Source organism: Phalacrocorax carbo, chromosome 2, assembly GCF_963921805.1.
Source record: "Phalacrocorax carbo chromosome 2, bPhaCar2.1, whole genome shotgun sequence".
NCBI lineage: Eukaryota > Metazoa > Chordata > Aves > Suliformes > Phalacrocoracidae > Phalacrocorax > Phalacrocorax carbo.
Window position 1 is genome coordinate 168,044,100 of NC_087514.1, and position 25,569 is coordinate 168,069,668.

Sequence of the window (25,569 nt, forward strand, 5' to 3'; positions counted from 1 at the left end):
CCCCTGCCCGCCCCTGCCGGTCCCTGCCCGCCCCTGCCCGCCCCTGTCCGGCCCTGCCCGCCCCTGTCCGCCCTGCCCGCCCTGCCCGCCCCGGTACCGCCCCTGCCCGCCCCTGCCCGCCCTGCCGGTCCCTGCCCGCCCCTGCCCGCCCTGCCCGCCCCTGCCCGCCCCGGTACCGCCCCTGCCCGCCCCGGTACCGCCCCTGCCCGCCCTGCCGGTCCCTGCCCGCCCCTGCCCGCCCTGTCCGCCCCTGCCCGCCCTGCCCGCCCTGCCCGCCCCGGTACCGCCCCTGCCCGCCCCGGTACCGCCCCTGCCCGCCCCTGCCGGTCCCTGCCCGCCCCTGCCCGCCCCGGTACCGCCCCTGCCCGCCCTGCCGGTCCCTGCCCGCCCCTGTCCGCCCTGCCCGCCCCTGCCCGCCCTGCCCGCCATGCTGCTGCCGGTGCTGCCGCTGCTGCGGGGTCTGGGCGCTCGGGCCGGGCTCCGCTCTGTCCCCGCTGCGCTGCGGCCGCCCCCCGCCCCGGGGCGCAGGTACCGGACAGCCGCGGGCCGGGGGTCCTGCGGGCGGGGTCCCCTGGGGGGGGACCCCAAATCCTGGGTCCCTTGGAGTGGGGGGAGCCCGGACTCTCAGGGCCCTGGGGGGGCCGGGGAGAGCCCGGGGTCCTGGGTCCCTTGGGGGGATGGGGGTGCGGTGCGGGGAGCCCGGACTCTGGGGTCCGCGGGGTTCAGGGGTGCAGTGGGGGCGTGCTCGAAGGGTTGGGGCTCCCGCGGGGGGTGCGGGGGTACATGGGCACCTCGGGAGTAGTGGGGCTGGGATCAGGGTGGGGGCGGTGGGATCCCAAGCGTTGGTATGGGGTGGCTGGGTGGACGGGGGGAGAGCGGAGGAATCTGCGTGCTGGTACCCAGATGGGGGGGAGTCCGGGAGCGTCAGGAGGAGGACGGGGGTACCCCCTGCCCCGGGACAGCCCAGAGTGGCATGGGGAGGCTGGCCGTACCTGGGGGGGACAGCCCTCGCTGGGTCCTGCCATGTCCCCAGGGCTGCCTCCCGGTTCAGGCACCCTGCACTCACCCCTCTCCCCAGTTTAAGGTATGGGTGGGGGCGTCTGGGGCTCGCCGGCCCCCCTCGCCTCCCCCCCGGCCCCACACGGCCAGCCCTGCGCTGCCTGCTCCTGGCCGGCCCGGCCACAGCCTGCGTGGCACTCGGCTTGCTGGGCACAGCCGCGCGCTGCCAGGAGGCCACCGTCGCCGCCGTCCCCGTCCCCGCCGAGCCCGCGCCACCCCGGCCGGAGCCCACCTTCGACTGGCCGGCGTTCTGGACCTTCCTGCGCCCCCAGCTCCTGGCCCTCTCGGCGGCCGTGGTGGTGAGCAGGGGCAGGTGGGCGGCCACGGTGCCCCTCACGCTTGCCGTCCCCGTGCCGTGGCATGACGCCCGCTGTCCCTGGCGTCCCCAAGCCATGGCGTGACACCCGCTGTCCCCGCAGCTGGCATTGGGCGCAGCCCTGCTCAACGTCCACATCCCGGTGCTGCTGGGGCAGCTGGTGAACGTGGTGGCCCGCTGCGCCCGCGGCCACATCACCGGCTACCTGCAGGAGGTCCGGCGCCCGGCCCTGCGCCTGCTCGCCGTCTACTGCCTGCAGGTGCGTGCTGGCATGCCAAGCCGGGCGGGGGGTGCCGGGGGCATACCCCGTGCCCCTCCCGAGCCCCTCTCCTCCGCAGGGGCTGCTGACCTTCGGGTACATCGCGCTGCTGGCACGGGTCGGGGAGCAGGTGGCGGGCAGCATGCGCAAGGCGCTCTTCGTCTCCCTGCTCCGGTATAATGCCCCGTGGGGCAGCGGGGGTGTGGGGGATGTGGGCACAGGGCATGGGGGTGCCCCAGCCCACCACCGCTCCCCCTGGCAGGCAGGACGTGGCATTCTTTGATGCCAACCGGACGGGGCAGCTGGTGAACCGGCTGACGGCCGACATCCAGGAGTTCAAGTCTTCCTTCAAGCTGGCCATCTCCCAGGTGAGGTCCGCAGCCAGCGGCACCGGACCCCCTCGCCCCCCCACCAGTCCCCAGCACCCACCCCTGCCCGCCCCCCCAGGGCCTGCGCAGCGGCACGCAGACGGCAGGCTGCTTCGTCTCGCTCTACCTGCTCTCGCCCAAGCTGACCGGCCTCCTGCTCGTGGCGTTGCCCATGCTGGTGGGCGCCGGGGCCCTCATCGGCGCCGTCCTCCGCAGCCTCTCCCGACGGGCGCAGGAGCAGGTAATGGCGCGCTCGCCCCCACCTCAACCCTGCCACCCCCCCAAGAGACCCCTCCGTGCCCCTGGGGCTGGAGTGGGGGTGTCCTGCCCCAGCCCCGCTCTCTGCCCCTCTCCGTGCAGGTGGCCAAGGCCACTGGGGTGGCAGACGAGGTGCTGGGAAACGTCCGGACCGTGCGCGCCTTCGCCATGGAGGACCGGCAGGCAGGGTAAGGGGGCAGTGGGGGGCTCTCGCCCGGCAGAGAGCCGGGGGGCACCAGCGCCGTCCCTGCCCACAGGCTGTACTGCGCCGAGGTGGACCGCGCCGGCCGGCTGAACGAGCGGCTGGGGCTGGGCATCGCCGCCTTCCAGGGGCTCTCCAACCTGGCGCTCAACGGTGAGTGGGCGCCGTGGGGCAGGCCCCGGCGGTGCCGTGGGGCAGGACCCCGCAGTGCCAGGTTGCCCCGGGTCCCACCTCTGCCCTGTGCCCCACAGGCATCGTCCTGGGGACCATCTTCGTGGGCGGCTCGCTGATGGCCGGGGACGAGCTCTCACCGGGCGACCTCATGTCCTTCCTGGTGGCCTCACAGACGGTGCAAAGGTCAGGCCGGGCCCGGCACGGCGCCGCCCCCGGCACCCCGGCACCCCCGGCACGCCGCAGCCTGCCGGGGGGCGCAGCCTGAGCTCGGCCTCTCCCCTTGTGCACCGGCAGGTCCATGGCCAACATCTCCATCCTGCTTGGGCAGGTAGGTGGGGTGGGGGCTCCCGCTGGCCCCCCCGGGGCTGGAGGGCAGGGGCTGGGGAGGCCAGGGGGTGCTCCCGCCACCATCCCTTCAGGTGGTGCGAGGTCTGAGCGCTGGCGCCCGCGTCTTCGAGCTGCTGACGCTGGAGCCCAGCGTGGCGCTGCGGGGCGGGGGCTCCATCCCCAGCCACTCTCTGCTCGGCCGCATCTGCTTCCACCGCGTCTCCTTCAGGTGAGCCACCCCGGACCCCCCCGCTCAGCCCTCTGAGCTGCCCCCCCGGCTGGGGGCCGGCACTGTGCTCCCGCAGCCCCCCGCTCCTCCTCTCCCCACAGCTACCCCACCCGCCCCGGCTACCTGGTCCTGCGGGACTTCAGCCTCACGCTGCCACCCTGCAAGACAGTGGCCATCGTGGGACCCTCTGGAGGAGGTACCGGCCCAGCCGCTGGCCCCCAGCCCTCCCTGCGGCAGGGACCCCTGGCCAGCACATCCCAGCTGGGGGGCAGAAGCCAGCCTGGCCTCCCCTGGGATGCCAGCTCAGCCCATTGCTGGTCCCCGGGTGCACCCCCCTGTGCCCCAGCCCTCTGCCCAGTGAGCCCAGTGGGTACCAGGGACTGGGAACCAGCCTCTGCACGTCCTGGCCCACCCAGCAGCTCTGTGCAAGAGCCAGGGGACACAGGGGGTGCGTGGCTGGGCAGTGCCGTGGGGCTGAGGGCTTCCCTCCGCAGGGAAGTCAACGGTGGCGGCGCTGCTGGAGCGGTTCTACGAGCCCACGCAGGGCACCATCACCCTGGACGGCCACGACATCTCCTCCCTGGACCCCTCCTGGCTGCGAGGGCAGGTCATCGGCTTCATCAGCCAGGTTCGGGGCTGCCGTGGGGCGGTGGGACCCCCCTGGGCCCACGCTCCCCCCAGGGGAGGGGAGGGAGGTGGCCCCATCTGGGGCTCGATGCTGAGGGGCCGGATGCTGCTCCAGGAGCCGGTGCTTTTCGGAACAACCATCATGGAGAACATCCGCTTCGGGAAGCCGGGAGCCTCTGACGCGGAGGTGTACGCCGCGGCCCAGCTCGCCAACGCCGACAGCTTCATCCGCAGCTTCCCTGAGGGCTACAACACCGTTGTGGGTATGCGCCGGGCTGCGCGCCACAGAGCGGGGCATGGCGGGGGGCCGAGCCTGGCGGCAGTGGGGGTGGGAGGCGGGCAGCACCCCCAGACCGGCCCAGCCACCCCGCAGGACAGACCCTGGCCAAGGTGACCCAAGTCCCCTCGGGGACACTGGCTGCCGGTAACCGCTGGCACGAGGCAGTGCCGGGAGGGAGCAGCGGCTGTGCCAGACTCCCTGCAGGAGGATGCGGTTCGGTGCTGGCGTTCCTGGGAGGTTTCCTGGCTCTGGTGCAGGAGGTGGTGTGGGAACACGCCTGTGCCACTCCGCTCCCGTTCTCGGGGAGGGGGCTCTCCCCATCCGGGGGTCTCTCCCGGGCTGGGGCAGCACTGGCACGCCTGCGGTCCCCGTCAGGTGAGCGCGGCGCGACGCTCTCGGGCGGTCAGAAGCAGCGCATCGCCATCGCCCGCGCTCTGCTGAAGGACCCGGCCGTTCTGATCCTGGATGAGGCCACGAGCGCGCTGGACGCCCAGTCGGAGAAGGTGGTGCAGGAGGCGCTGGACCGCGCCGCCTCGGGCCGCACGGTGCTGCTCATCGCCCACCGCCTCAGCACCATCCAGGCGGCCGATCTCATCGTGGTGCTGGCGCAGGGCAGGGTGGCCGAGGTGAGCAGCGCCGGGGGGAGTGTGGGCAAGGGGGGTGGGCAGCCACGCGGCTGACACTGCCTCCGCCGTCCCCGCAGGCAGGGACCCACGAGGAGCTGCTGCGACGGGGGGGTCTCTACGCCGAGCTCATCCGCCGACAGACCAAGGACCGGACCTGAGAGTGCGGCAGACCCGGGGAGGGAGGCACCCACTCCCGGGGTGCCTCCCTGCTGCTCCCCAATAAATCAGGGATGGAAGGTGGCCATGGGGGCTCTGCTCTGTGGTGCGGTGCTGTGCGGGGGCCCAAGCCAGGACCCATGCATTGTCCCCCAGGGTGGGGGATTTTTGTGTGAGCCCCCTGAGATGGGGGGGACCTCTGCATCGTCCCCTAGGGTGGAGGGTCGTCTGTATCACCCTCCAGGGTGGGGGTCCCCTGTGTCTTCCCTCTGGGTGCAGGGTCTCCTGTGTCACCCCTGGAGTGGGGGGGGGGGAGCCTGTGTCATCCCCCGGGGTGGAGGACCCCTGCATGACCCTCTGGGATGGAGGTACCCTGTGTCATCCCCTGGTGGGGGGGGACGACTCCTCCGTCACTCCCCTAGGTGGAGGCCCCCCCTATGTCACCCCTGGGGTGGGGGTGTCCTGTGTGACACCCCCCCCCCCAGGATAGGGGGTGTCCTGGGCCGTGATGGAGAGAGGGTGGTTTAGCCCCAGCCATGCTGTGCCCATCTCCGTCTCGGTGTCCCCTGTCCCGGGGCCACCACGGTGGGGCTGGGGGGTCATGGCTAGAGGGGGGACCCCGCAGGACACCCCGCACCCCGGCGCTGCTGCCCGCCGAGCCCCCCGGCCCTGCCGCTGCTCCGGGAGGGGCTCCGGGCCGCAGGCGCCGGTGCGGGGGCTCCGCGCCCGGGGGGGGGGGGGCGGGTGGGGAGCGGGGCGGCAGGAGAGGCAGCCCCTCGGCTCCGCGCCCCCCGCCCCTGCTCGCCGGGGGGCGGGGGCGGGTGGAGCCGCCGCGGGAGGGGCGGGGGCGGCCGCAGAGCGGCAGCGGCTGCGCGGCGGCAGCGGGAGCGGAGCCGGGGCCGGGGCCGGGGCCGGGGCCGGGGCCGGAGCTGCGCTGGTCGGGGCTCCGCGGCACCGGCGGGGCGGAGCGGAGCGGCCGGTCCTGCCCGCCCAGCCCGGCCCAGCCTGCCCGCCCCGGCCGCCCGCAGCACCCGGAGCCCCGCGCTGCCATGGGGCGGGGGGGCTGAGGGCGGCAGGATGAGGACGACGGGCTCGGAGGGCAGCGGGGAGGGCGAGGGGCTCTCCAGCCTGCGGGCCTTCGCCCACAGCTCCTCGCTGCACGGCATCAGCCACGTCTTCGCCTACGGGGCCGTGTCGCTGCGCCGCGTGCTGTGGGGCGCGTTCTTCCTGGGCTCGCTGGGGCTGCTGCTGCTGGTGTGCGCCGAGCGCGTCGCCTATTTCCTCACCTACCCCCACGTCACCAAGCTGGACGAGGTGGCTGCCCACAACCTCACCTTCCCGGCCATCACCATCTGCAACCTCAACGAGTTCCGCTTCTCCAAGATCACCCGCAACGACATGTACCACGTGGGCGAGCTGCTGGCGCTGCTCAACGACCGCTACGAGATCAGCAACCCGCAGCTGGCCGAGCCCCACGTCCTGGCCGCCCTGCGCGACAAGGCCAACTTCAAGAACTTCAAGGCGAAGCCCTTCAGCATGGCCGAGTTCTACAACCGCACCGGCCACGACCTGGCCGACATGCTCCTGCAGTGCTCCTTCCGCGGCGCCAACTGCACCGCCCGCAACTTCACCGTGGTGAGTGCCGGCCTCGGGGCGCGGCGCCCGGCCGGAGGAGGGGGCTCTACCGGGATGGGGCAACTGCATGCCCCTGGGGACTGCTGACAGCTGCGGGCGTCCCGCCGGGGCCGGGCACCGGGGCTGCTGCCGCACCGAGTGGAGAGACCCTTCTCCCGACCCGCAGCCGTCCCATCGGCGCATCCCACTGCGCACAGCGTGTCGGCCCCTGCCCACCGGCACAGCTGCTGCAGCGCGCTGGGTGCCAGCCTGGAGTGCCCCCACCCCGCGCTCGCCGCAGGGGTGCCAGGCGACTGGGAACAGCGCCCAGGCTGGAGCCACGCTGTGCCGGGGGCCCTGTGCCGGGCCGGGCGGCTCTGCCTGCGTGCAGCCGCTCAGACTCGGCACGCTGGTGGGTACGGGGTGCTCACGGGTACAGCCCGTGGCCCCGCTCCCCCCACGCCAGCCCCAGATGCCACCCAGGGAACCGGCAGCAGCAGCCGCTTCCCCCAGGCTGTGTTTGCACACAGGCTCCCACGCCCGTGGCTCCTCCGCACAGCCTGCGTGGGCAGGGGTACCCTGTGCTGGAGCCGTCCCCCCCCAGCCCGTGGGCGCCCAGCCCTGGTGCTGCCCCCAGCACCCCCAACTGCTCCTGGGGAATCGCCGGTGCCCATGTGCTCCCACCACCCCTGCCGTGCCCTGGCGGCGTGCCGTGGGGCCGAGCGGAGTCCCCCAGGCTGCGGGCTCACCCCTGGGCGCTGTGCCGAAGTGTGGCGGAGGGGAGCAGGGCTGCCACATCCCTGTGCAGACGTGGGCTGCTGTGGGCAGCGGGGCAGCTGCAGGAGGAGGTGGCCTCCCTGCCCATGCAGCCCCGAGTGGTCATGGGGACCCCCAACCCCGCGGTCAGCTACCCCCGACCCTGCGCTTGGCTCCCCCCAGCAAACCCTGGCCGTGGGCAGCCTGTGAGACCTGCCTGGGGCAGTGCCTGCCCGGAGGGATGGGCAGGGGCGGGGGCATGGCACGGCATGGCGTGGGGCAGGACGGACGGGGCGATGGCATGGGCAGGGCTGGTGGTATGGGCAGGGCAGGCACCTCCTTTGTGCGGCGGCAGCGCCGGGGGAGCAGCGTGCTGCGGGAGCTGGGCAGCCTGTGCCCGCTGTGCACGGCTCTGCTCCATCCCCATCGCCCTCACCGCGGGCTTGGCTGCGCTGTCACTACAGCAATTACCGTCAGGTTAAGACTCTTAGTGTGCAAAATTAATTTTCCCTGGGAGCTCACTTGAATAGAATCCCTCCTGGCAGCCCCGCGCCCCCTGTGCCCTTGGCCAGAGCCGCTCTGCCGGTGCCCCTGCGGCAGGGCCAGGCGGCAGCAGCCCCCGGGGTCGAGGGCTGGGACGTGCAGCAGGCGGGTTGAGGGTCCCCGGGGCAGGACCCCGGGTGGCACGTGCTGCACGGTGGTGGCTCGCTGCAGCGTGGGAGCCAGCGCCTCTCCGGGGACCGTGGCTGAGCCACCAGGCCCTGGTGTGCCTGGTGCCTGTCCCAGGGGTGCATGGTCGTCCATCTCTGTTCCTGTACCGAGGGTCTTGGGGGGCACATGCTTGCTGTCTTGCTCCCGTGGTCCCTGGGCTCGCATGCAGTGCCGGGAGGGTCGGGCTCTGCCCACGTGTGCCGCACAAGTGGCCGTGCTGTCGCCTCGGCTCCAACCAGCGGCAAGAAACTTCTGCCTGAGCGGCCGCAGCGACCCCCAGCACACGCAGCCCCCCCGTGGGGCCGCCCTGCCCCAGCTCAGCCCTCCTCGGGCTGCACCCGCTGCAACTTTGCTGGCTAAAACCACAGAGCTAATGCCGGGCCGTAGTCACAGGCGGTGATCCTCTGTGCCGGGCCTCGGCGCTGAGCCGGCAGCTCCCGGCATCGCGTCCCACCAGCGGCGGTGGGCTCCGGGGCTCCCAGCCCGCCTCTGGGGTCCCCGGGGTCCCCAGGCATGGGGTGAGTGTCCAAAGCAAGGGCCATCGGGGCTGGGACTGTGCCCCCCAGTTGCCTCCCCCCTGGGGCTGGCCGGGCTCTGGGTGCGGGGGCAGGAGAGCTGTAGGGAGCAGGGGCAGGGGCTCCCTGGGGTGTGGGGGCAGGGGGACCCGGTGGTGGGTCACCCCAAGTGTGGGGACCAGGAGGGCTGGTGGAGCCATGTGCCCGTCCCTGTCCCCACGCCGTTCCCCGCCCCCCCCCCCAGCCTGCGGGCCCCAGCGCATCCCTGTGCCGGGCAGCCGTTGCCATGGCAGCCGCCCCCCCTTCCTCCTTGGGCAGCGTGTTGCCATGGCAACGGCTCCCCTCTCTGGGAACAGCCCGTTGCCATAGCAGCACACCCCCCCCCCGTGGGGCAGGATGGGGGGGACACGCCCTATAGTGAGGGGGGCCCTGGCCCCATGGGGCAGTTACGTCCCCTGGGCCCCCGCCCCAGCCCTTGGGTCAGTGATGGGACGGGGGGGGGGCCGTGGCTGCAGCCCCTGCTGCCCCTCGCCTGGGGCAGCCACTCTGTGGGGAGGGGTCTGTGGGCCCCCTTGTGGGGTGGTGCTGTGCCCCAGGAGCACGGAGGGGGAGGCCAGGGGGAGTGGGGGGTCGGGGACCTGGGGGGGTCTGTGCTGGGGCTGGGGGGTCTTTGGCTGAGGGTCAGGAGGTTCTGCGTACCTGGTGGGGAAGGGGACTGTGGCCCTGGGGGGTCCTGGGGGGTGACTCAGGGTTGTTCAGCTCAGGGTCACGCTGCGGGGTCCAGGCAGGGTCTCTGCCCTTGGGCACTGGTCCCTGGGGTCTCTGGGGTCCCTGGCTGTGGGTGCTGGTCCCTGGGGTCTCTGGGGTCCCTGGCTGTGGGTGCTGGTCCCTGGGGTCTCTGGGGTCCCTGGCTGCAGGTGCCGGTCCCTGGGGGCACTGGGGTCCCTGGCTGTGGGTGCTGGTCCCTGGGGGCACTGGGGTCCCTGGCTGTGGGTGCTGGTCCCTGGGGGCTCTGGGGTCCCTGGCACAGGGCAGGCTCTCAAGACCTGGTGGTGACAGGGCTAAGCCAAGCCCTGGTCCCCATCACTGTCACCGTCCTGGCCTGTGCCCTCCCTGCTCACGTATCTCCACAGAGCCCCACGTGTCCCCACGTGTCCCCACCACCCTGAGTCCCCCTGGAGCGGTGCCGAAAACCCAATCCCCCTGCAGAGCGTGGCAGAGCTGTGCAGGACAGGCCACCACGGCCACCGAGCCGCCGGTGCTGGGCATGGGGGTGCAGGGGGTGGCTGGCCTGGCAGCCTTTGCCTGCTCCTGCCCGCTGCACGGGCTGGGGCACATCTGTGTGCCCGGGATGCCGGTGCCTCCCTGCCCTCGATGGGCGCCTTCCTGCATGTCCGCGCTACGCCGTGTACCCCCGCATCACCGTGCTGGACGAGGTGGAGAGCCGCAACCTCATCTTCCCCGCCGTCTCCCTCTGCAACTACAGTCGCGTCCGGCGCTCCCAGCTCACCCCCAGCGACCTGTCCTGGCTGGGCAGGAGCTGCTGGCGGGGGGTGGGGCGGGAGGAGTCCCCCTGCGACCTGCGGGCGCTGGGGCAGCTCCCCGACCTCGCCAGCTTCTTCTCCAGCAAGAGCTACGACCTGGGCGCCTTCTGCCAGCGCGCCGGGCGCCCCATCCATGGGATGCTGCTGCGCTGCCGCTTCTGCGGCGGGATTGCGGCCCCGAGAACTTCACCGCCGTGAGTGCCAGCGCCAGCGCCATGGCCACGGCCACCACCAGCGGCATGGGCCAAGGCCACGGCTCTGCCCCGGGCAGGACCCTCAGCAGCCCCATCCCCTCAGCAGGACCCCCAGGGCTGAGCAGGTTTTGGGGGCTGTGGGGTGCACAGGCTGTGGGGTGATGGGCTCTGCTGTTCCCCCAGCCCCAGGCGCTTGGCCAGGCTCCCACCGTGCTGCTCTGGGATGGCTCCTCTTGCCCACCCTGCACCCACAGGGCCGTGGGGAGACGTGGGGGTGCAGGGCAGTGTGGTGGAGATGGGGATTCGTGGTGGGACGTGGGGCTGCAGCTCTGTGTTCGCTGGGAAGCCGCCATGGAAGCCAATGGGGCGTTCTCTGTGCTGGGGGCTTGCGGGAAGAGGTGGGGGACAGCCTCAGGCAGGGGGGGCTGTGGGCATCTCCCCAGGGGTGGGGGTCCCGCATCCTGCCTGGCCAGGGCTGGGGAGGGATCATCCTTCTTATGTGATGACCAGTGGGGCAGGACACAGGGCGGGGGTCCCGCAGGGCCGTCGGGACACCTCGGCTGTTGAGACCTGGCAGAGCTGAGGACACCACACTGGGGCAGCAGCTGCCCCACGGCCCCATCTGCAACCCCATGCTGGTCACGAAGGGCAAGGGATGGATGCACCAGCCCCTTCCCTGTGCATGGACTGTTGGGGCACTGGGCTTCTGCACTGGGGGTTGTTGGGATCCTGCACTGGGGCAGTGTGGGGTGCTGGGATCCTGCACTGGGGGCACTGGGATCCTGCACCGGGGGTGGTTGGGATCCTGTACGGGACCATGCGGGGTCCCTGGGTGCTGCCCCCCAGCCCTGCTCGGTGGGTGCAGGGCCCAGCTCCCACTCCCCAGCTCCCCCAAACACCGCCGTGAGGGTGCTGCCCTCTCCCCGCAGATCTTCACCCGCCTCGGCAAGTGCTACACCTTCAACTCGGGGGGCCCGGGCCGGGAGGTGCTGACCACGCTGCAGGGCGGCGCGGGGAACGGCCTGGAGCTGATGCTCAACGTCCAGCAGGAGGAATACCTGCCCGTCTGGGGGGACACGGGTGAGGGGCCCCCCGCAGCCCTGCCCGCAGTGCGGCTGCCGCCCTGCGCCCCCGACGCCCTCCCTGCCTTGCAGACGAGACCTCCTACGAGGCGGGGGTGAAGGTGCAGATCCACAGCCAGGAGGAGCCCCCCTTCATCGACCAGCTGGGCTTCGGCGTGGCACCCGGCTTCCAGACCTTCGTGTCCTGCCAGCAGCAGCGGGTATCCGGCTGCAGCGCCCGGGTGGTGCGTGGAGGGGGCTATGGGGGTGCAGACCCCCTCGTGGGGCTCAGGCAGTCCCAGCACAGCCGCAGCTGTCCCCGCAGGGACATCCCGTGCCGAGCCGTGCCGAGCAGCAGGTACCGCCACCGCTGGTGCAGCAGCTCTGCCACCACGCCGGCCGGGAGCACTGCGGCATGGTGTGGGGCAGCCCCACACCGGGACCACTCAGTCCCACCGCAGGCACCGGCTCCTGGCAGCGACCCCCGCCCCCCCCACCGCAGCCTCCTGCCGAACAGATCGTCGGCAGGGGCGGCATCCAGCTCGCGCAACCAGACGCCTAAATTTAGGTGCCTTGAGTGGGTGTCTCCATGTGTGCCGGCGCTCGCGGCGTGGGCGGCGGGGAGCGCGGCGGCGGCGGGAGCGTGGCCCTTGGCACCCGTGGGCGCCCTGCCGGCTCCCGCCGCTCCCTCGCCGCGCACGGGCCCCGCACTGGCCGTGGCGCGGCCCCGCTGGGTGCTGCCCACCTCGGCTGCGTGGGGCGAGCTCTGCCTGAGCGTCAGGGCACCGCGGTGGGCCGGGGGGCAGGCGGCGTTGGGGACACCGTGTTTTCCTTAGCCTGCGACCGGCAGCTGGTGTACCTACCCCCGCCGTGGGGGGACTGCAAAGCCACCCCCATCGAGTCCGACTTCTTCACCAACTACAGCATCACCGCCTGCCGCCTGGACTGCGAGACCCGCTACCTGGCCGAGAACTGCAACTGCCGCATGGTGCACATGCCGGGTGAGATGGGGCTGGGGGGCGGCCGCCGCAGGGCGGGGGTGGTGGGGAGACCCTCCTGCCTCTGCGACCGCCGCCTGCCCCCGCAGGCAACGCCAACGTCTGCACCCCGGAGCAGTACAAGGAGTGTGCCGACCCGGCGCTGGGTATGTACTGGGGGCAGCCCCCTGCCGTCACCCCCGGTCTCTGACCCCAGACTCACCCCCAGGACCGCTTGCCTCCCTCCCGGCTCCATCCCCGTGAACGTGGCGCTGGTGTCCCCGTGCCCTCGCCGGGGTGGGGGTGTGTTGCTGCTGTCCCTGCCTGCTCAGACCCCTGCCATGCAGGTCCGGGCTCCCCCCTCGCACGCTGCCAGCAGCGATCACGGCGTGCTCGTCCCATGCCGTCAGCACCCGCCGCCTCCCAGGCTTTGGCTGGGGCCCATGCTCCGTCCTCGGAGCAGCCCGATCCCCAGCGCAGGTGGGGGTCATGTCCACACGGTCCCTGTGGTCCCCATCCCACCCACGCCCCCCCCCCCCCCAGACTTCCTGGTGAAGAAGGACAGCGAGTACTGCGCCTGCCGCACGCCCTGCGCCATGGTGCGCTACGGCAAAGAACTCTCCATGGTGAAGATCCCCAGCAAGGCCTCCGCCAGGTACCTGGCCAAGAAGTTCAACAAGACGGAGCAGTACATCGCGTGAGTGCCGCCGCCGCCGCGCTGACCCCCGGCCCCGCCAGCGCATGGCACGGCGTGATGGCGTGACGTGGCGCGGCACAGGATGGCATGGCTCTGGCTCCGCTGTGCAAATCTGCCCCAGCACAGGGAAAACCACGCTGCATGGCACAGCACGGCACGGCACAGCCCATCCTTGTGCCACCCCAGCCCAGGGCAGACCCCTCTGCCCCATCCCACTGGCACACCACAGCACGGCACAGTGCCCCCAGCCCCACCGCCGTGGCTGGGGGTGCCACCCGATGGCTTGTCAGTCTGTCCCAGCCCCGTCTGTCCCGCCCCCAGGGACAACGTGCTGGTCCTGGACATCTTCTTTGAGGCCCTGAACTACGAGATGATTGAGCAGAAGAAGGCGTACGAGGTGGCAGGGCTGCTGGGTTAGTGCTCGGGGGGGCTGGGGGTGGTCTGTAGGGGTCTGGCCCCTCTAACGCCGTCCTTCTGCCTAGGCGACATCGGGGGGCAGATGGGGCTCTTTATTGGCGCCAGCCTCCTCACCATCCTGGAGATCTTTGATTACCTGTACGAGGTGAGCGCCCGCCCGGCCCCCCCAGCCCCCTGCACTGCCCCATGGCCGGGGGGTGCTGGGGGCCGCAGCCGGGGGCTTTGACCCGTCTCCCCCAGGTGTTCCGGGACAAACTCCTCAGCTTCTACAAGGAGAAGAAGAGGACTCCGAGGAGCGACAGCAGCACCCTGGTAACCCCCTCCCCACAGCCCCCGCGGCTCAGCCCACCCGGCCCTGCCCCGCCGGGGGCCGCACCCTCCCAGTACCCCCAACCCCCCGGGCTGCATCCCGGCTGCCCCGTCCCCCCTCCCCTGGCACAGCCGGCAAGGGGGGGCCTCGCACCTCATCCCACCCATCTGCTGCTCGGCCTCATCCCGCCCCGGGACCGGCACCGTCTCCCGCTTGGACCCCGTGCGCTCATTCGCTCCTCTCTGTCCGTCCGTCCGTCCGTCCTGCACCCCCTCCGCCTGCCAGGAGCATCCAGCAGTCCCGGGCAGCCCCGCTGTCCCGCTCCCTCCGGGGCCCAGGTAGAGATCCTGGGGGACGGGCTGGGGGGCAGCGCCCACAGAGCCCCGACCCCGGCAGTGCTGGCACGGGGGGCTGCGGGGCTGCCTCCCCCCACGGGGGTCCCTGGCCGGGGCACAGTGAGGGGTGAGGGGGACACGGCCACGCACCCCATAGCAGGGCTGTGACCCCCGGGCAGGGACCCCCACCCCACTCCCCTGCAGGCAGGCCCCGGGGTTCCGCGTCCCCCTCCCTCCATCCCAGGCTTTTCTTGGCATCATCCCCGGAGCTGGTGCTTGGGGGCTGCCCCCCGCCAGCTCCACTCCCATCCTCATGCATCGCTCCCTGGCACCGCGTCCCCCCTGCCCAGGGCCCCCCGACACCCCCTTGGCCATGGACCTCCCCAACATGCCCCCCAGGATGCTGCGGGGCAGGAGGGACCCCCAGTCCTGGGGGAGGCTTGCTGCTCGGGAAAGGGGGGATGGGGATAGCCTTGCTCCGCAGTGGGTGCATGCTGGGACCCCCCTGGAGCTGAGGGGGGGCTCCTGGGACAGAGCTGGGGGCTGGGGCAGCCCGAGGGGCGTGTCGGCAGGGGCACAGCCCCCCCCATAGCCAGGCGCAGTGCGGCTGGGGCATGGGGAGCAGCTGCCCGGAGCCCCTGGCCACCCCCAACCGCCCCCCCCCATCCCCAGAGCGCCCATCACCCCCTGCGCTGCCACGCGGACAGTCTCAGCTTCGCCCCGAACGTGCTACCTCGTCACCCGGCTCTAGGCGCCTTCGAGGAGTTCGCCTGCTGAGGACCCAGCCCCGCACCCCGGCCGGGCCGGGGGGGCACTGGGGGGGCTGCTGGCAGCAGACCCAGGCACCCCCACCGCTCTGCCCCACCAGGACCGGGGGACCCCACGTGGCTGCAGGGCTGGCACCGGGCCTGAGGTGCCCTGCTTCGGACCGCCCCCACCTGAGGGGGTGGCGGGGGGCTGGGGGTGGCAGGGCCCCCCCCGGCCCTGCTCCCATCTACCTGCATGCGCTGCTTGCGCCCGCGCCCCTCCCCACTGCGCTGTACATGCGATGCCCGCTCGCTGCGGACCCCTGCCCCATTAAAGACCTGCCCCAGGCCCCGGCTCCTGTGCTGGTGGGGGGACAGGGGCCATGTGGAGCAGGCCAGGCCTGCCCAGGGGTCTGGGGGCAGTGGGGGGACCGGTACGCGGCAGCAGGGGGTCCCTGGTGCCCCAGGAAGGAGGACGCACGTGCTGGGGAGAAGGAAGCTCTTTATGGAGGTAACAAACACGCACGTTCACCCACGTACAGCAACACCGTAGAAAAGAAATGGGGTGCCCCCCACCTCATCCCGGAAGCTGGTACCTGGGACCCCCCACCCCTGCCAGGGAAGAGGACGGGGGGAGCAGGGAGAGGAGGGGCGGGGGGTCCCACCCCACTGGGGTCCCCGCGCCTGGTCCCGGAGGGTCCTGCCCCTCCACCAGCACCGTGGCCCCGTGTACCCAGGGAGGGCTCCGTGCACTCTCGCCCAGCCCCACGAGCAGCCCTGGCCCCCTGCGGGGTTGGGGGTGTCAGGGGCAGGGGGGGCCACGCCAGCACCCCGCAGCTGGGGCAGAACCGGAGCTGCGTTGGGTTAAAAACCTAATAAATATGGGGAGGGGGAAGCTGCGGTTTTGGGGTGCTGGCACCTCACTCCTCACCTCGTGTCCCCCCGCTGCCCTGGGGGGCTGTCCCCTCCCCACCGCTGCTGGAGCGTGCCAGGAGCTGGGGTGCTTCCCCCCAGCTCAGCGCGGGGCTGGGCCAGCGCCGCAGGGTCCCTAGGGAGGGCAGAAGTCTGTGAAGTAGGGGTGCTGGAGAGCCTCCTCCGCTGATATCCGCTGCACCGGGTTGCACTTCAGCAGGTTCTGGGGGTGGGAGAGGCAGGAGGTGAGGCTGAGGAGGGGTGAGCCACGGCCCGCCCTGCCCCACAGACCCCCAGAGAGGCATAGGGCTGCAAGGGGAGAGGGCACCCCCCCAAGAAGCCAAAACCCCTCTCCACCCTGGGGAAGCCCCATGGTGCAGGCAGGAGGGCTGGGCAGAGCTCACCTGCAGCAGGTCCCGGCCGGTGGCGTTCAGCTTGGGCACCACGTTGACCAGGGAGGTGGTGGCGGGGTACATGGGGTAGGGCTGGGGACACAGAGGTGAGCCCCGGCCACCTACCCCCCGCCCCAAACCCCCCTGCCCGCCTGCACCTCACCTTGTAGTCGGGCAGCTTGGCCATGGCCGGCCACTGCTCCTCCGTGGGGGTTCCCAGCAGCGTGGGAACAGCAGCAGTCAAGGGCCACGGCTGCAGCCAGCGCCAGAGTCACCTGCCACCCAGCCCACCCCCACCTAAGCCAGGCAGAGCCCCCTCCCACTCCCCTACCAAGGAGAGGGGGGTGGCCCCCCTCCCACACAGCCCCTGAAGGATATCGGAAAATCCTTTTCAGCTGGTCGTCCACATCGTTCCCTGGGAACAGGGGCCGCCCGGCGTTGGCCAGCTCTAGGGAAGAGGGCGGATGAGCCCCGTGGCCCCACAGGCGCAGCCCCCGGCGCGGCAGCCCCCGGCACGGCAGCCCCCGGCGCGGCAGCCCCCGGCGCGGCAGCCCCCGGCGTGGCAGCCCCCCGTGGCGCTACCTGCGAAGATGCAGCCGGCTGACCACATGTCGATGGAGGTGGAGTAGAGCTTGGCGCCGAAGAGCACATCTGGGGGCCGATACCACAGCGTGACGACCTGCACAGAGGGACGGGGGACACGCTCAGCCGGCCGGGGGACGGGACGGCTGAGCCCCGCTCCAGGAGGAGGCCTGCAGCGAAAGCACAGGCCTCCCAGCTCACCTCCGCCGAGTAACAGCGCACGGGGATGCCAAAGGCCCGCGCCAGGCCGAAGTCAGCCAGTTTGAGTTCCCCGTTCTGCAGCGAAAGCACCGCGTCAGCAGGACTTCGCAGGGGACGCCCCGTCCCGCTGCCCGCCCCACGCCTCGGAGCCGGCGGGCCGCCGCTGCTCCGGGCCCCTGGGGACCAGAAAGACAAGGCAGAGACAGCGCGGCAAGCTGCAGACAGCCGGGGGCCCGCTGCCCGCCGTAACCCGCTGCCGGCGCGGCCGGGGTGCCGCACGCCGGCCCTCACCCTGTTAATGAGCAGGTTCTGGGGTTTGAGGTCTCGGTGCAAGACGTTGCGGCTGTGGCAGAACGCGAGGCCCTTCAGCAACTGGTACATGAACGACTGCGGGAAAGAGCGCAGACCCCAGCGGGACCCATCAGCCCCTCGCCGCCGCTGTCCGGTTCTCGTGACGGCCCACGCCGCCGCAGCCAGGGCGGGACGAGCACGGGGCCCCCAGGGGCTCCCGGAGCCCCCCCCCGAGCGCACCTTGACGATCTCTGGATCCAAGTCCCCGTTGCAGCTATCGAAGTACTTCTTCAGGTCCTGGGGGAAGCGAGCGGGGGCCGCGTCAGGGCGCGGCGCGGGGCGGCAGCGGCGGCCCCGGCCCCGGGCTCACCTGGTCGCAGAACTCGAAGACCAGGGTCAGCTTCTTGTCGCTGTGCAGGACGTCGTGGAGCCTGCGGGGGGAAGGGGTCCCTGAGGCCGGGCCCACGGCGTGACACCGGCCCCGGGGAGGGGTCGGGGCTCCCGCCGGCCCCGGGGGCACCCAGGGGGGGCGGCCCCCGCCGCCCCAGCCTGGCGGCCCCCCCTTGCCTGACGATGTTCTTGTGCTTCAGCTCCTTGAGCAGGCAGATCTCCCGCAGCGCCGAGCTGGGCACGCCCTGCCGAGAGAGGGGCGCGCTCGGGGGGGCTCGGGGGGCCCGGCCCCGGCCCCGGCCCGGCCCGACCCCCGGCCCCCCCCTCACCTCGTCGTCATCGTCCAGCCGGACCCGCTTCAGCGCCACGATCTCGTGCGTCTCCCGGTTTTTGGCCTTGAACACGGTCCCGTAGGTGCCTGCGGGCAGCCGGGTCACCGCCGCACCGGCCCCCCGGTACTGGTACCGGTACCGGTACCGCCCCCGGCCCCCGCGCCGGACCCTCCCGCACGGCCCCGGCCCCGGCCCCGGCCCAGCCGCACCTTCCCCGATCTTCTCCAGCTTCTCGTATTTCTGCATCGCGCCGCGCTCCGCTCCTGCCCCGCCGCACCGGGCCCGGCCCCGCCGCCGCCGCCGCCGCCGCGCCTCCCGGCAGCCCCCGCGCGGGCCGCGCCTCCCGGCAGCCCCCGCGCGGGCCGCGCCTCCCGGCAGCCCCCGCGCCGGCCGCGCCTCCCGGCAGCCCCCGCGCCCGCCGCGCCTCCCGGCAGCCCCCGCGCCCGCCGCGCCTCCCGGCAGCCCCCGCGCCCGCCGCGCCTCCCGGCAGCCCCCGCGCCGGCCGCGCCTCCCGGCAGCCCCCGCGCGGGCCGACGCCCCGACACCCGCCACCACACCTCCCGGCGACGGCCACGCCCCCCGCCACACCCTCCCCCCCTCCCTGCTCACGGGTTCCGGGTTCGATCCCCCGGTCCCCCCGACCCTCCCCGAGCCGTCCCGGCCGCGGCGGGGTCTCCTGCGGAGCCCGCGGGCAGGCGGTGACCGCGCCTGCCGGGGAAGGTGCCGGGACCGGTGCGGCCCCGTCCGGAGCCGCCCCGCCCTGCCCCGCCGCGGCGCGCTCCCGCTGCTGCCGCCGCTCCGCCCCGCGGGGCCGCCCAGACCCGCCGGAGCGGCGGGACTTTCCGGTAAGCGGTGGGAACGGGAGCGGGAGCGGGAGCCGGGACGGCGGGGCTGGCGGGGCGGGGCCGGGCCGGTCCGGTCCGGTGCCGGTGCTGCCCGCCCGGTGCCGGTGCTGCCCGCCCGGCCGGTCCCGCCCGCACCCCGCACCGCCCGCGTTGCTCCCCGCTCCCTCCCCGCTGTGCCCCCCGGCCCCGCCCCGCCGCGGGAGCCCCGCACCTCCCGCCGGGGACGGGACAGGACGGGACCCCAAAGCGATGCGCCCGCCCGGCGGCTCCTTGCGGGTCACCGCCCCCGCTTCCCTCCGCTGCTGCCTCCGGGGTGCCCGGGCAGGGGGCCGCGGGGCTCCGTGCCGCCCAGCACACGCTCCTGAGTCCCCCAGGTCCCTCGGCTGGGGGAGGAGCAGCACCCCCGCCTGCTGGCGACCCCCCCGATCCCCCCCGATCCTGCCAACCTGCGCCCGGCTCCCGCGGCTCTGCCGGCCGGGGCGTCGCACCTCGGCCCCCTCCCGCCGTCCCGCCGGCTGCGCTACGGCGCCGGATCCGTGCCCGAGGGGGCTCCTGCGCGGCCCTGGCTGCGTTCCCATGTCGGACCCAGCTTTTGGGGCGGCGGTTGCCCTGGGACACCCCGGGAGGTTGGAGAGCCGGGAGCGCGCTGCCATCGCGCTTCAGCCCTTGGCGTCTTTTTATTTTCCAGAGGGTGCTGGAGCAACGCGAGGCAACTCTATGCCCTTCCCTCCCACCTCCTGAGCCCGACTGCGACCCTCGGCAGGTGAGAAACGTGGGGCCGGGGAGCAACCACGGCACACGCGGCCCCATCCCGGCCGTCCCACGCCCGCCGGCACGTGGGGCCGAGCGGAGGGAGCGTCCTGCGGCTCAGCCCCGTCCCGGCGCGTCCCCGCAGGTGGCCCTGTCTCACGGCACAGAGCTGCTGTCGAAGGGTTCGCGCCCACCCGGCGCGGTGCTTGCCGGGAGCCGCCGTACGCGGTGCCGGGTGGCGAGCGGCGCTGCCCGCTTGCGAAACGCTGCCGGTGTTGAGCAACACTGGGCACGGGTCCAGCCCCGCGGCTCTCCCACCCGCGTGCTGGCGTGGGCTCCCACGGCTCCGGAGCAGGGACCGCACTGCCCTGAGCCGGGTCCCCAGGGCAGGGGGGCAGCGGGTCCTGGGAACCCCCTATGGCTGCCCCAGAGCCGCTTGGCACAGGCAGGGATGCGGGCAGAGCTGGTCCCCAGGGATGGATGGGGCCGCCCCACGCCTCTCCTGCCAGAGGCTCCCGCGGTCTCTGATCTGGCATCAGGAGACAGGATTGCTCTGAGGGAGAATTGTGTCAGTGGCTCGGTGGTGGTCCCCAGGGCTGTGGGGAGGGGTCTGTCCCCTGTGCCCCTGCGTGCTGGCTGCGGGGTCCTGCCGGGGGATCATCCCTGAGGCTGGCGGGGTCTGCCTGGCCCCGCTGTTGTGCCCTTCGGGGTCGCTGCACCATTTCAAGCGGCTGCCAGGAGCGTGGGATTTGATGGCCCTGACAACCCTCCTGGCACCGGTGCCCGGGCCTCCCTGCGGGCAGCCCTTCCGCCCCGGCGCCCCCGGCTTCCCCCCGGGAGCAGGGGCAGGGCTGGCTCTGAGCCCAGGCAGGGGCTGCCCCAGGTGGGCTCTGCCCCACACCCCCTTGCTGGTCCCCAGCCCCTGGGTGCTGCCCCGCGCCGCAGTGGGAGGATTCTGGCTGCCCCCTCCCTTGCTGCCCACTGCCCTCCTGCCTGTACCTGGCAGGTGGGGTCCTGCCTGGCCACGTGCCCTCCCGAGGAATGCTGCTGGTGGTGTCTGTAGGTGGGGGTGTGCGGTGGGGCTGGCCCTGGGGGCTCCCCACACTGGTGAGGGACATCCCATGGCTGCTCAGCCTCTCCCTGCCCAGCTTCGCTCTGCGAAGCTCTCGCTGCAGTGAGAGCAGCGAGAGTGCTGCAGGGTGGGCTCGGGGCTCCCTGGGGTGGGCAGGGATGTTGCAGGGGCTGGGGGCGACAGAAGCGTCCCCCATCCCGCCCCTAGGACGGAACAGCTCCTGCTGCCCTCATCCCCTGCGGCATCCCAGGGGTGGGATGGGACGGGGGGGGCCCAGCCCCGCAGCAGTGACCCCCTGCCCGGGGATGCCGGCCTGGCCAGCGGAAGGGAGGGGGCCGTGGGAGCCGCCACCTGGCCGGGTCCCCACGCCGAGCTGTGGGGTGGGGGGGTTCTGGCCACAGGCCCTGTAAGCGCAGCCCTGTCATTAGAGGGGACCGGGTGGCCGCAGGGACCGGGCTGGCTGCCTGAGGATGCCGCGCTGGGGCTTGCCAGGGGCGCCGAGGCCGGCGGGGGAGCACGGGCTGCCACCAGCTCTGCCCCACTCTCTGCCCCATGTCTGCCTGCCCCACAACCCTCACCCAGCGTGTCCCGGTGCCTGCCCCCTCGCCGGATCCTGAGCACCGTGCTTGTGCAGGCGAATACCCCGGCGCCCACTCCTGCCTGCACTCGTGGGGTTGTGGGGCTGTGTCCCCTCCGTGTCCCCCCGGTGCCCTGGTCCAGCTGCTCTGCGGGGCCAGAGCGTGGCCTCTCCATTGGCACTCGCCCATCCCGGCTGCCGGTGCTCGCCGCTGGCTGCCCCCGCGCCCAGAGGGAGCCATGGTGCAGAGGTGGGGCTGCCCGAGGAGCCGTTCCGGGACTTGGCACCGCCGCTCTGTTTGGATAAAGTGGCCTGGTGCAGGCTTGCCGAAACAAAGACTCTCGCTGCTGCTGCCGCCGCTGCTGATTTTTTTTCTTTCACGCCGGTATAAAAGCTCTCGGCGGCGGCTGGCGTTGGCAGCCCGTGGCGTGGCGGGGCAGAGCGTGGCTGCCCGCTGCCCCCGGCCCTGCGGCGGAGGCCAGGGCTTCAGCCCACGGGAGAGGCAGCCGGGGGGGGCCGTGCTGGCCGAGGGCCCTGCTTCGTCCCCCGCTGGGGCAGGTCCCGGTCTGGGGGGACGCCCACCGGCTGGCAGGCGCCCGGCAGCCTCCGCGGGAAGCCGGCGGCAGCAGCAGCACAGCCGGAGCCGCAGCCTTGCCGGGTCGGCAGGCGATGGGGTGAGTGGGGCAGAAGTGCCTGCCCGGTGCCAGGGCTGGCGGGGGACAGGGAATGGCGTGGCCAGGCTCGCACCTCCCCGGCCTCTGGGCAGCCGTGGGTGGGTGGGTGTATGGCCCTCAGCTCTGCCATGGGTGATGGCGTGGGGGGCTATGCCCGGCCTTCCCTGCGGCCAAGCTCCCCTCTGGAAGCTGTGGGGGGTCCAAGGGGTCATTGCCAGTGCACGTCCTGGGATGCCACACAAAGCCCGGCACCGTGGCACAGGGGCAGCGGCTCCATGGGGGAGGCAGCTGTGCCTTCCCCTTCCCAGGGCTGGGCTGGGGGCGGCAGTGGGGTCCCCCGGCTGGGGCGGCAGGAGCCTCTGATGGGGGTTCCGGTGCTGCACGGGGGGTCCTGGCCTCTCCACAGCTGGGCCGAGGGGGCCATGCCAGTGGTGTGGCGCCGGGGCCGGCAGCCAGGGTGGGAGGAAGCGCACCGCGGGGTCCGTGGGGCAGCCTCTGCCCGTGGGGGCCGTGCGTGCCCTGCCTCCCGCCCCCTCCCCAGGGCCGGACCCCAGGCGCAGCAGTGGCAGGGGCGTGGGCGTGGGTGCGGAGCTGCTTAGCGCCGTGATTCATCTCCCAGATCCGGCGGTTTTGAGGTCGTGGGGCGGGAGGTGTGCGGCGGCAGCGGGGCGGATATTTTTGGTGGCGGCTTCTAAAGTTGCAGTATCTAGAAAATCTCTGCCGGAGTGGGAGCTGTGCCGCGGGCAGTGTTGTCCCGGCCCTGCTCCGTCCCGTGGTGTCCGCTGCAGCGATGGAGGGGCTGCAGGCCCCCAGGTGGGCGTCCGGGAGGCGCTCGGGGTGGCGGGAGCTTCTGGGGGTCTCCTGGAGTAGCCAGGTGAGCTGGGCAGGTGGGAGCGGGGCAGCAGGAGCAGCTGAGCGGGGGCTGGCGCTGGGCTGTGCGGGGGGTTGGCTGCACTGCCTGCCCGCGAGCCCCCCGCCTTCAGCAGCCTCCAGCCCTTGCGTGCAGGGCACGGGTGCTGCCTGGGAAGCGAGGGGCTGCCAGGGGCTCTGGGTGGTCTCAGGTCCTTGGGGGTGGGCAGGGGAGCTGGAGCATGCTGCTCGGCCACCCCCGCCACGCATCTGGGCAGCATCTGCGGGCCGTGCTCCCGAGGGCGGCGGGTGGCACCCCATGGCAGCTGAGTGCTATGGCCGTGTGCCTCGCCTGCTCGGGTGCTCCAGCACCCCGTGCCGCAGCGGGACGGGCTCCGGCGAGCACCCAGGCCAGGGCAGGGTGGCCTGTGCTGGTGTCCCCAGCCCCGGTCGAGGAGCCGGTGCAGCATCGCTGCTGGCAGCGGGCAGAGATGGCAGCGGGAGAATGGGGGGATGCCCCTGGGGCAGCTGTTGCCATCCCTGGGCTGGGCGGTGGGGCGGGGGTTTGTGTGGCCAGGGCCGCTTGCTCCCCCCTTCTGTGGGGCCGGGGCACAGCCTTGCTGTGCCGGGCAGGCTGGGGAACGTGGGGCACGACTGCCGGGTGTGATGGGCACGGCCGGGCCAGCGCCAGGCTCACCCTGCTGCGGTTTTGCCTGGAAATTGGGCACCAGGAGCTCCTAGGGGATGGCTGCCAGCAGGAGGGTGGCAAGGGACACGGTGTGTTCCCTGTCGCCATGGTGTCAGCCAGGCGGTGCGCAGTGGGGCTGGGGCTGCAGAGGTGGCTCCGGTTCCTGACCAGATGTGGCACGGTGGTCACCGTCAGCCCCGCCGTCGGTGGTGGGCACAAACGTGCATATGTACGTGCTGTTCCCACGTTGGGGACCCGCTCCCGGCACAGCCGCTGCTGGCCCGTCCCCTGCCCGGGAGATGTGGTTAGAGGAGGCAGGGCGCTGCCGGCGGCACCGGCACAGGGGAGCGGGCGGCTGGGCTCTGGCTGGCCCCCGCACCCCATCCCATCCCCCCTCGCGGGGTTTGGGGTCGGTGCTGCAGACAGGGCTGCCCCGGTGCCGCCGGGCCGCCGGGATGCGGAAGGGCTGGCGTGGCATTGCCTCACTTCCCGCCTTGCTCAACCCGCCGCCGGCCCGGCCTCCCATGCCGGCCTGTGTGGTGCCGGCGGGTGCCAGCGGCGGGGCTGGGGGCGCGTGGGCACCGTGGGGCAGCCCCCATGGTGTGGGGCGTGGGGCTGGGGCCAGGCCCTCTAATCGCCTCAGCGGATCAGGCGGGCAGGCCGGGGCCGGTCCCAGGAATGTGACTCCGGCACCGGTGGGAGCCGCCGAGCCGGCTCGCGCACAGGCGCTGATCGGAGCCAGCCGGTAATTAGCGGCACAGCGCGGCGTTGGCAGCCCACGGCCGTATCTGCGGCCCTGCCCCGCTTATCGGAGCGGCCTGTTCCCTCGCACAAGGGGCCATTGTGCCGCGCCGCCGGAGCGGGGACGCCGCACGCGGGGCGCGGCGCGGCGGGGGCTCGCGCTGCCGCGGGCGCTGCTGCCGGCCTGGCCCTGCGTGGCACAGCCGGGGCACGTGGCCGCGACCCTCCTGCCCCGCGGCTGGCGGGGTGGCGGCACCACAGCTGTGCCGGCGCCCGGAGCCACGTGGTGTCAGCGGCACGGCGATGAGCGCCGACGCCAGCAGAGCTGCAGTGGGGCAGCCCCGCGGCTGCTGGGCATCCCGGCTCATCGGACCCGTCCCCCCGCCACCCCCCGCATCCCAGGGTGCAGGAGCTCCCTGGGGAGCAGGGCCGGCCATGGGGCAGGTGGTCACCGACCCAGCACGGTGCCTGGGGCAGCCGCGGGAGCTCCCGGCTCCTGGGCTCCTCTCGGCAGGGGTGGCACGAGCCGCTGAGCCATTACTGGCCAGCTGCCCAGCCGTGCCTGCCGGGTGACTCAGCCGCCACCACGGAAAGCAGAAGTTCCCCCCGGGTGCTCGTCACCCTTTCCAGCGGGGTCAGGCCGCAGGCTCCCAGGCACCGCGTGTCCCCTGCACAGCTGGACCTGGCCCCGGCACCATCCTGCCAGGTCCCCGCAGTGGCACCGCCAAAGCCTGGGGTAAGGGGCCGGTGGGGCAGGGTGCTGGCAGCTCCCAATTTCAGGCAAGGGGAAGGCAACCGGCTGCCCACGGGCGGTGCTGGGGCTGGCACCCGGCTCCCCCACGCTGAGAGCCGTTGAGAGCACGGCTCGGGGCTGCTTCCCAGCTCGGTGTTCCCCGAGAACAATCCCGACCGTGTTCCGGGGCTCTAATCCCTGTGAGCTGCCAACGGGATTAAACCCAGAAAGCTGCTTAGGGCCCGGAGTGGCGAGTGCCTGCCCGCACCGGAGCCCCGGCACCTGCCGGCCGTGGTGGCCCAGTGCCGCCTCCCCGGGATGGGTGGGATGGGGGCACCGTCCTGCACGGAGCTCAGCCCAGGTGTGACGCCAGTGCAGCCCCCTGGAGCGGCCCCCCGCTGCGGCCGGGATGGCACGAAGATGCTGGCTGTGCCCGGCTGGTCGCTCAGCACTGCTGACCCTCCCCATGGGCTCTGCCCCCGGACCCCATGCCCCAGAGCCCCCGCTCCCAGCAGCTGTTCTCACTGGCACCAGGGAGCCCCCACACCCCACTTGTGGGTCCCAGTCTTCAGGGCTGAGTGGATGCAGCCCCATGGGACCCTGGGAGCCTGGGGTGCCGGGTGCCCCATGCAGGGAGGCAAAGACAGTCTGGGGGTCGTGGCTCCTTTTGCAGGGGAACGGAGGTGCCGGCTTGTTCCCTGCCAGTTCCAGCCCCGCTTGGTTGGGCAGGTGCCCTGGTGAGATGAGCTGTGCCCCACCAGCTCCCTGCTACCATGCCATGG

At 73.1% G+C, this 25,569-nt stretch overlaps 3 protein-coding genes across 4 annotated transcripts; 2 read left to right on the top strand and 1 right to left on the bottom strand.

Annotated features, from left to right (window-relative positions):
- Positions 1–402: 402 nt before the first annotated feature.
- ABCB8 (ATP binding cassette subfamily B member 8) lies at positions 403–4,965 on the top strand. Its single transcript, XM_064445290.1, has 16 exons — positions 403–528; positions 1,079–1,358; positions 1,479–1,634; positions 1,714–1,808; positions 1,897–2,002; positions 2,082–2,243; positions 2,363–2,448; positions 2,518–2,615; positions 2,714–2,819; positions 2,931–2,964; positions 3,056–3,192; positions 3,294–3,388; positions 3,687–3,820; positions 3,935–4,082; positions 4,475–4,725; positions 4,803–4,965. Exons 1-16 carry the CDS (start codon positions 428–430, stop codon positions 4,881–4,883), a joined length of 2,070 nt encoding a protein of 689 aa, XP_064301360.1. The 5' UTR covers positions 403–427; the 3' UTR covers positions 4,884–4,965.
- Positions 4,966–5,762: 797 nt separating this feature from the next.
- On the top strand, positions 5,763–14,901 carry ASIC3 (acid sensing ion channel subunit 3). Its single transcript, XM_064445292.1, has 11 exons — positions 5,763–6,516; positions 11,145–11,295; positions 11,370–11,497; positions 12,127–12,277; positions 12,364–12,420; positions 12,797–12,950; positions 13,272–13,363; positions 13,433–13,512; positions 13,608–13,679; positions 13,963–14,015; positions 14,685–14,901. Exons 1-11 carry the CDS (start codon positions 5,959–5,961, stop codon positions 14,761–14,763), a joined length of 1,575 nt encoding a protein of 524 aa, XP_064301362.1. The 5' UTR covers positions 5,763–5,958; the 3' UTR covers positions 14,764–14,901.
- A 342-nt stretch (positions 14,902–15,243) lies between these two features.
- Positions 15,244–18,218, bottom strand: CDK5 (cyclin dependent kinase 5). Of its 2 annotated transcripts, none has more exons than XM_064445297.1 (12): positions 18,068–18,218; positions 17,856–17,944; positions 17,704–17,771; positions 17,507–17,567; positions 17,377–17,433; positions 17,137–17,232; positions 16,846–16,920; positions 16,645–16,741; positions 16,441–16,510; positions 16,226–16,286; positions 16,075–16,155; positions 15,244–15,893 (listed from the first exon to the last, which is right to left on the bottom strand). In XM_064445297.1, the coding sequence occupies exons 1-12, from the start codon at positions 18,102–18,104 to the stop codon at positions 15,807–15,809; spliced, it is 879 nt and encodes a 292-aa protein (XP_064301367.1). In that variant the 5' UTR covers positions 18,105–18,218; the 3' UTR covers positions 15,244–15,806. The 2 variants fall into 2 exon arrangements, with proteins under 2 accessions (XP_064301367.1, XP_064301368.1); XM_064445298.1 differs by having other exon boundaries at positions 17,704–17,790; positions 18,068–18,127.
- Positions 18,219–25,569: the final 7,351 nt, after the last annotated feature.

Bases quoted from the DNA above. Each gene is read 5' to 3' on its own strand.
- ABCB8 (XM_064445290.1), top strand. From the start codon at position 428: ATGCTGCTGCCGGTGCTGCCGCTGCTGCGGGGTCTGGGCGCTCGGGCC. The intron at 2,003-2,081 runs GTGAGGTCCGCA...CCGCCCCCCCAG, and splicing joins TCAAGCTGGCCATCTCCCAG to GGCCTGCGCAGCGGCACGCA. The intron at 2,965-3,055 runs GTAGGTGGGGTG...CCATCCCTTCAG, and splicing joins TCTCCATCCTGCTTGGGCAG to GTGGTGCGAGGTCTGAGCGC.
- ASIC3 (XM_064445292.1), top strand. From the start codon at position 5,959: ATGAGGACGACGGGCTCGGAGGGCAGCGGGGAGGGCGAGGGGCTCTCC. The intron at 12,951-13,271 runs GTGAGTGCCGCC...TCCCGCCCCCAG, and splicing joins AAGACGGAGCAGTACATCGC to GGACAACGTGCTGGTCCTGG. The intron at 13,364-13,432 runs GTTAGTGCTCGG...CCTTCTGCCTAG, and splicing joins CGAGGTGGCAGGGCTGCTGG to GCGACATCGGGGGGCAGATG.
- CDK5 (XM_064445297.1), bottom strand. From the start codon at position 18,104: ATGCAGAAATACGAGAAGCTGGAGAAGATCGGGGAAG. The intron at 17,772-17,855 runs GTGAGGGGGGGG...CTCTCTCGGCAG, and splicing joins GGCTGGACGATGACGACGAG to GGCGTGCCCAGCTCGGCGCT. The intron at 16,742-16,845 runs GTGAGCTGGGAG...CCCTCTGTGCAG, and splicing joins TGCGCTGTTACTCGGCGGAG to GTCGTCACGCTGTGGTATCG.